This window comes from Nestor notabilis, unplaced genomic scaffold (genome assembly GCF_000696875.1).
Source record: "Nestor notabilis isolate BGI_N333 unplaced genomic scaffold, ASM69687v1 scaffold5876, whole genome shotgun sequence".
Classification (NCBI taxonomy): domain Eukaryota; kingdom Metazoa; phylum Chordata; class Aves; order Psittaciformes; family Psittacidae; genus Nestor; species Nestor notabilis.
This window is the reverse complement of record NW_009931386.1, coordinates 79,795-88,294: the sequence shown is the minus strand read 5'-3', so window position 1 is coordinate 88,294 and position 8,500 is coordinate 79,795. Positions and strand designations below refer to the sequence as shown.

At 46.9% G+C, this 8,500-nt stretch overlaps 1 protein-coding gene across 1 annotated transcript in view; it reads right to left on the bottom strand.

The window, feature by feature from the left end:
• CADPS (Ca++-dependent secretion activator) overlaps positions 1 to 8,500 on the bottom strand; it is a gene marked incomplete at both ends in the record, with an annotated part of 149,784 nt that overhangs the window by 100,507 nt on the left and 40,777 nt on the right. The window contains one exon of the mRNA XM_010015858.1: positions 8,351 to 8,472. Within this exon, the coding sequence (XP_010014160.1) occupies positions 8,351 to 8,472 (122 nt within the window). The remainder of the gene's footprint in view (positions 1 to 8,350; positions 8,473 to 8,500) is intronic.

Below are 8,500 nucleotides of genomic sequence, written 5' to 3'. Positions count from 1 at the left end.
CTGTTCCTGCGCCAGAGCTGCCCCTCTGCCATGCCTGCACCCAGCCCAGCCCCAGCCCCTGTGCCCAGGACCACACGTTCCTCCCAGTCTTCTTCAGGCCAGGCTCTGCTTCACTGCAGAAATCCCACGGCTGGTTTGGATGTTAATTTACGGCAGTGCTATTCACCACAGTCTTCGGAGTATGAACAGGGAAAATAAGTAGCATGATTACTTAGTGTGATTTAAATGACAACTGCTTTTCAAATGCCCTGTGCTTTTGCTTAATACTATGATACTACAATTAGAGAAGAAAAGCTCAGCGAGAGGAAATGGAAATGTAAGCCCAGCAACCTTTTACTGGGAGGTCCGAGCTGAAAGAATAACTTCTTTTACAAGGGCTGCCTACTGCATGTGCTTTATTGGTCTGTCTGCTTTGGATACAGCACGAGTTAGAGTTTCATTCATGAAATGGGTCTGTGCGCATTTACTATCTGTGGTTGTTATCGCTTCTTGTATAGGGTGACTGTAATGCCACACACATACTAATCAAAGATTCCTTTAGCCAAAGATGCTCCTCCTCTGAACCAGCCACAGAACTGCTCATTTCACAGAATGATTATTTAGTTCAGATGTGGTTATTCGCTTCTACCAAATCTTATCACCCTGGTAAAAACCCCCAAACTATAACTTCAGCTAGTTAAAGGCCTGTAACTAGGTCTTTAATAAGATTTAGACTTAATAAGGCCATGCACTGCCAGTTTTGCAGACAACTTGTGTCTCACAAGAAAAGACTATGGAAAATCGAACAGATACCCTCTACTTGAAAATACAGGTTACTGGTATTGTGCCGACATAGCCTCGACCTTCCTTTATAAAATTCAGTACAGCAGAGCAGTAAAACACTTCCTCAATGGAAACAGAGCAGAAAAAGGCACAAGGTACCTTCTAAATAAGCTAAAGAGGGGAACAAGAGGTGTGAGACCGTCGCATCTTTTTTGTGCCACCCTTCACGTTTTTGCTGTCCTATATTCCTCTAAACCAGGATCTAGGATAGGAAGTCCAGATCCAGCCAGACCCTTGGGAGGGGGTTTGTCTTGTCTAATTTCTAATAGCTACAAACAAAGCCATCCTGGCATCTCCTGGGCCAGTGGGGATGGGTTGGCACTTCCAACAGATGATGTCCACTCAGTCACCTCAGTCATCAGCATCTTCTCTGCTGTGAAATAGAAGCATTGCCCTACTTTCATGGACAGGAAAACCAAAGGAAGGACTGAGCCAGTCACTGGCCCACACAGCTGCTGAGAAGAGCTAGAGAAAATCTGTTAACACCATCTCATTTGTTCCCATGGGAGATCCATCCCTAGACATGCATTTTGCATCTCTGAGCAATCCCTGACTTGCAGGACTTCATCCTTCCTTCAGCAACCATCAGGGGCTGGTAAGCCCCCTTCCCACATCCTGATGGATCCCACAGCTTCAGCAGCTGTTTGCAGCTGCTGGGATCCCCCTTCTCACCTCCTCCAAGCCATGGAGTGGGAATTACTGCAGACACTCTCAGCTTCATTTGCCTGCAAGACCTTTTGGTGTGAAAGACTGCTATGAAAGACTCTCTGTGCCCTGTGTACAGCCTTTCATGGACTTTTTTGATGTGAAACACCTTGGAGTTGCTCTGGAAGGGGTTCAAGAAAATGCTGCTGTGTTTCTGCACTCCAGCCACGTTCACAAGCTCCTCCCTCCACGAGCATGCCTTGTCCTCCTTATCCATGTAGTGACAACAGTACATAGCTCCCTTTAAGGGCTTTCACACACAGTGCTGCTGTTCACTGCGACACCTAGCACATTCACAAAGGCAACAGGCCTCTCTACCTTAATTCCACAGAAAGGACAACTAAAATGTTGAGAAATCACTGTCAAGGTTGGCCTTTCCCATTAAACCTCTCCCAGAGCCCTGTCCAGGCACAGAACCAGTTCTTTAAAGCATGCTTTTTACCTCCATAAGCTGCTTTGCAACCAACGATAGCAGTACCCCTCATTAAATAATAACATCCACTACTTGTACACAGCACTTAAATAAACCAACAACTGGGCACTTTTCACAAGTCTCATCCCCACCTTTCCCTCAGCAAGTGACGTGCAGAACCTGCACTAAAGCACGGCTTAACTTTGTTTTTCAAACACCAACCGTGAGCGTTAAACAAGAAGACAGAATATATCCCAGGACTTCTGTTTTGCAGTCCTCCTCCTAATTTAGCACTATTTCAGACCACTGAACCTCAATCTCCTTTCAATGTCATTTTGGTCTGTCCTATCTCATGTTAAGGTTGTATGCACAGGAGTGATGAAGCAGACGGGTGGCAATGAAAATCGCCTTGGGCATCATCACGCCTTCTGGAATACTTAAATTTGAATGTATGTGCTATCACAGGAATACATAACTCCCAAGTGCACAAGAACAGCCAAGAAATTAGACAGCTGGCAAGAAGAGAGAGACATTCAGCTGTGAAAGAGAAGGTGCACGAGCTCAACCCTTACTAGACATCAGAGAATCCATGAGAAAGCAGTGCTATGTATGCTCTAAAGGTTAAGGAAAACACAATCAGAGCTTGCACTTACTTGATACCAGAGAACCCAACTACAAGAGGTAAGGCTATAGAAACAAGCCTGCATTATTCTTCAGCACAGTTCCTAGTGTAGTTCCCAGTGTACTCCCTGTAGTACAGGGAGAGGAAGGACTGCAGTTGAGACCTCTGGGAGTAGGACCACACCTGGGATCACCATCTGCACACTACTGCACCACAGCAGTGTGGCCAGCTGAGTGATACTCGGGGTAAGGGAATGCCTATGGGCCCTTGCCTTTATTCTGGGGTAAAACTCAGCTCCTTAATCTAAAGATGATTCTTTGTCCCGCCATTAACCTTGGGGCAGCAGCTGAGCCGTGCTAGAACTGCTCCTGCAGAACAGCTATAAGGAAGCATCAGAAGAGGTTCTGAATTCCTAATTAAAAAGGCCACTAAACCACTTCCATGAAGACTTCCCATAATAGATCACATGCTTGCACCTGGGTAATAACTTTTTAGTGCATTTTTTGCTGTGCTTAATGACTTGTCCACAGCCTCCACTTCCAAAAATGGGAACGTTGTAGCATAAATCTCAGGAGCATTATGGAAATACTATCACATGCACGAAAGGGGATTTGAAGAGCAGGTCAGACTGAACTAACAGCAAAACCCTTCAGGTACAAAGGCTATGCACAGCCTCATAAGAAAACTGGCTCCTAGACATGCTAAATAGTACCTCTTCATGAGGAATTGTAGTGATAGGACAAGGGGTAATGGGTTCAAACTTAAACAGGAGAGATTTAGGTTAGGTAAAAGGAAGTTCTTTACTGTGAGAGTGGTGAGACACTGGCACAGGGTGCCCAGGGAAGCTGTGGCTGCCCCATCCCTGGCAGTGTTCAAGGCCAGGTTGGACACAGGGGCTTGGAGCAACGTGGTCTAGTGGAAGGTGTCCCTGCCCGTGGCAGGGGCTTGGAACTGGATGAGTTTTAAGGTCCCTTCCAACCCAAACCAGTCTGGGATTCTGTATCTTGTGTACGGGATTTGGAGACCACTTTGTACCCTTCAGCCCTGGACAGAGGGGCTAAAAACAACTCCCGGGAAGTTCCTGTCCCTGTCGTTGTCACCTCTTAGCCTGGCAGCATCACGGGCTCAGAGCATCTGCACCAGGCTCACAGAGAGCAAAGCTGAAGATCACTCCTGCAAGACATCCCCCCAACAGATGCCTCGGGGCAGACTGACCCTCTGCTCAGACCCTCACCCCAGGGACAAGGGCTGTATCTCAGAAGTGATGCTGTCTGATCTTAGCTGCACCCAGGGCTCAGTCACCTACTTCTGACACAAAGCTTCTGGAGGTCAGCTGAGGAAAAAGAGCTGTAAACATCTGCACAGCTGTGAAACAAAATCACACACTGGAAAGGCAAGCCAATCAGTCTGGGTAATTAAGACAGCTTATATTTAATGCTGAAGCCATCCAGAAGAGGAAGGAGGAGTGGAAAAAAAGGCAGAAAAAGCAGCTATTTCCTAAAATTTCCTTTTGCTTTGTTTTTCTTTTTTTTTTTTTACCCAGTGTCATGAATTTTGCTTACACAGGGCTTAGCTAAGCATGCAAACCTAAATGTGAATGATGTTCCAGCCTGAGCTTTGCCATGGTGTGATACCTCTGCAACACAGCGATAGCTCTTAATGTAAGTGTGGGCTCAGAGCACTGAGGTGACACTGAGAAGTCCAAGGCAGCTGGTTCTCCTGCCTGCCTGCAGAGGCCACTGGGCTGTTCCAGCAGCCAGGACCAATGCTGGGAGGGGTGGGCTGCAGAGCTACACATCTGGAAAAGACCTACCAAACACAGCACCAACTGAGAGATACACAATATGAGTTATGGGCTAAATGCTGCTCTCACATCAGTGTAAACTCCTTTAGTTGAACAGAGTTAAATTAGTTCTACAGCATATGGAGTATTTATTTGTCTTGAAAGGATATTTCTCATTTTACCATCTTCACAGCATCTCCCAACTAACCATGGCAGCAAAACACTGACTGCAACAAAATGCTCTTATCACGCTCCTACTCTGTGCAAAGCTACTGAGCATCACTTCCAACTCCATTGCCTGAGGCAGGGGATTCCTGAAAAGACCAGATTTTCCCCTTCTGCAAAGAGAGGGTATTCCTGCTCACCAGCCTCCCTTCCCACGGGGCTTCTCCCTTTGCTGCTCAGTGCCCATGTCCCAGAAGGCAATGGTGTCTGAATGGCACCTGAGGAAGGATGCTGTGGAGTTCTGTCCCTCTTCATGATCAGGCAGTGGGCTCTGAGGGATATGGCACACTAATCTGAAATGAAGACTGTTGAGTGATAAGCTTGGAGGTTTGGTGCACAAGGGCAGTCTGCTGCAGCAGAGATAAGGAGCTGAGTTGTCAGAGCACCTTGAAAGGAAATCAAGGAGCAGCATCAGAGCAAAGATAAGACAGGGCACTCCTGTCTCCTGGCGTGGTGGCTAAGGGAATGGAGATGGAAAGGTTTAGAAGTTTACCAAAGACATTACTTTGTCAAGAGTGAATTTATGGAGAAGGCACAATGCTCAAGCTCTTGGTCACGACAAACAACATAAGAAATGACATGGAATCAAATGAGACCCATCAAGTGTCCTCTCTCCAGCACTGCCCTGAATAAAAAAAGAGTGATCTTTTCTCCTTCAAAAATAACAAGCTCCATCCTCACTTCTCGTACTCTGAGCAACCACACCACCCTTGCACTAGGGCTAAAGAGGTTCCTCTGCAAGCGGGGATATATAGCCTCAAAATGAAGACACTTCCAGACTCACAGGAGCAGCCCACACCTCTGACCCTTCTTAGACATGCCAAAATACCCACTCAGATTGGCTAGATTCTTCCCCCACCAGATTTTTACTACTTTTAACCCAAATGGTTCAGCTGAACTGAGTGCAGGTACACTTGATTTTCAGCACTGTAAGCCAGGGAAGAATGAGGCTTATCTGCATGCTGAAATACGTCCAGGTGAATATATAGCATTTATTCATAAAGCATGTAGGAGCTCGCTGTTGTTTGAGTCTCACTGTTTCTTTTGTTCTGCTCACATCAGAGAAAGGCGCTATGATAAGAAGATGAAACACTGGTACAGCCCAAGAGCACTGCTACAAGCACAGGTCACTGTTTAAATATATCCAGCAGCCTCTAGAGACTGTAGGACAGGGGTTTGTGGCTGGACTTTTTGTGCTGTTCCCAGACCCCTCAGCAACCCTGTTCTCAGGCTGTGCAAGCAGCAGCATTACAAATGTAGCTCCTGGAAGGGCAGTGCTGGAGACGTGCAGAGCCACCTCACCCCTGTGCTTGGCAGAGGGCAGACATCAGGGAAGGGGGGATATAAACCCCCCAGTGATCTGCAAGAATACAGTTCCAGCACGAAAAGCAGCAAAATCCCACTCACACTGGGATTTGGGATATTTCGTAGAGGCATCTGCGGGTTAGGACATAATACAAAGGCTTTTTCTTACACGACTTATTAAAAGCACTACTAATAATACACTGCGAGCCTGATCTGAAATAACCCTTGCTATTTCAGGTCTGGCTTTCTCTAGAACCGTGCCACCTCCTGTACCCGCGCTGAGGCAGATAATCCTCACATGAAACGATTGGGCTTAAAATGTCAGGAATCCAACATGGAGCCTGAGAAGAAATAGAAAACCAGCATTTACTGCTTGTCCGAGAGCCACACTCCTCACACACAGCTCATCTGATCGCTGGGTACACACAGCTGCTAACCCTGCTGCTGCCCAGCCTCCTTCAACATCTACAAACAGGATTCAAGCTCCAAAGTCAAAGATGCTTTGAAACATCTTATTGTCAAAAAGTGCTGGTTTTGCTCCAGGGAAGATGAAAGGCAAATCTCTCATAGACCTAGACCAGTGCTTTTGGAAATCCTTCCCTGTCTGGCAAACCGTCTTTTTCCATTAGGGATTCAGAGCCCAGGTTAGCTTTCTGATGGTCTCTGGTTTCTGTGGATGCTTATTGTAGAGCTTTAGTTTGTGTGATCTTTGGTATTGGAAGTAAAAAGTCCAAGGACCCTTGAGGACTACAACTGTCAAACCTAACCCTTCCCTAAGGCATTTCCAGAAGTATTAGGCCAAGTGCTGGAGCAATCCAGTGGACTCTGAAAGCCTGACTCGCACCTCTATGGGAAGCCAGTGCAGGGAGAGTATGAGTGTGTGAACTTGCATAATTCCTATCACACCGCAGCATTCAGCATTGGCTGCATTTTCCTGAGGGCTGATGGCTTGAAGCCCAGACACTGTGCGTTTCATTATGATAAAAAGAACCACTCAATTAAAGAGCTCACTCCTGCAGCCCTTATTTTCAAACTAACACTTGTATAAATGGTCCTACAGCTGACAGCAAGAAGGATTGTGTAAGAAAGGACAGACCCTTTGAGCAACAGCAGGATGAACAGAGCAAGCTAAACAAGCACACGTAACCCAGAAGTAAGCTTTTCAGTATGGGTAGTAGTAATTGCCCCTAAATAGAGTCCAACTTTCTCCACTGAAGCAATAAAAATACTTAAAATAGTGACAGTTACAGGTGCTTATGGAAATTTTCCTCCAAGCACAGATCTCCTACTTCCCCCCCTGAAGCACATTTCAGGGTGTTTTGAAAAGTAAGCCAGGCTGCAGCACTTTCCCTGATTGGGAATATTGTTTTTAAAGCGCTTACTGCAGATCCCTGCTCCTCCAGCACAGCGCAGGGCACAAGGCATCAGCACTTTCTGTGCCTCTGCAGGAGGACAACCAGAGAGGAAGGCAGCCTGCCTTCAGCTCTGCTCTCCTCTCCTCCCTCCTGCATCAGCTGGTCTTGAACTGGGTGCCTGCAGTGCTTGTGTACCCACATGTAACGCAGCCGGGTGCTGCTGGCTTTCCTTCCACAGGCTTGGGAACAAACCAATTGGAGGGAATGGGGTATGGGAACAGAGAGACTATCCCAGCAGCCCCACCTGCATGGCCCCCCACTGCTGCATATCACCTTGACAATTCTCCACTGTGAGGATGCTCACCAAGAATTCCATTTAAGTGTGAAATCACTGCAGTGAACCGGAGAAAAATTGCCTCAAATCCATACAGGTGGTGTTCCGAGTTAAATAATCCCACAAATTGGAAGGGAAATAAACCATTCATCATTTTCTCCTTCTAAATTAACGAAGATCAATCAGTACTTGCAGGATTATAACAACATCTGAGTAAGATAAATAAAGCAAAGTATGGGGTCAAGGCTGGAGATTTGGGGATCAGGTCAAAGAGGGCAGAACAAGACTCTGCCCTTGCACTGGACCAGGGTAGAGTAGCCTCAGATAAAGCTTTAACTGAGTGACTTGAAGCTTTCCCCAGCTCCTCTCTCCCACTTCTGGCTGTGGCTGCCAGAACATGTTCCCTTCTTGTAGGACTGCCAAAACCCTGACAGTGAGGATGAGATTATGTACCTGCACCTGATGGCACCAGTTCAGATGGACACTCAGACAAGTATTTATCTAAGCTTAACTCCATCCTTATTTAGCAAAGTACTTACGTATAGGCACAAATTTATGTCTCTATGGCTACAATAGACGTAAGCCTCTCATTAACACTCCCCCCGCCCCGCCCGGGTTTAAGTGCCATTCTTAGTTGCAGGACAACGCTTTGCATATGTGGAAGGCCATGTTTCTCCTCTGCTTCTCAGAGTCCCCTCTGGCCTCTTCATGCAGAAGCCAGTCTGCAGCGACTCACCAGTGTGGAGAAGAGCATGGTGGGGTGAGAAAAAGGCAAAGCAAGACTTACGTTGGCTTTGAGGCTTCAGCCTGGTCAGTCTGCAGCTTCTCCCCACCTTCGACTTCCATGGTGCAGTAGACAATGCGGTTGGGGGCCAGCGACTTCAGACCCTGCACCTCCATGATAACAACCTGCAGGGCAAAGAAAGAGAAATGTAAG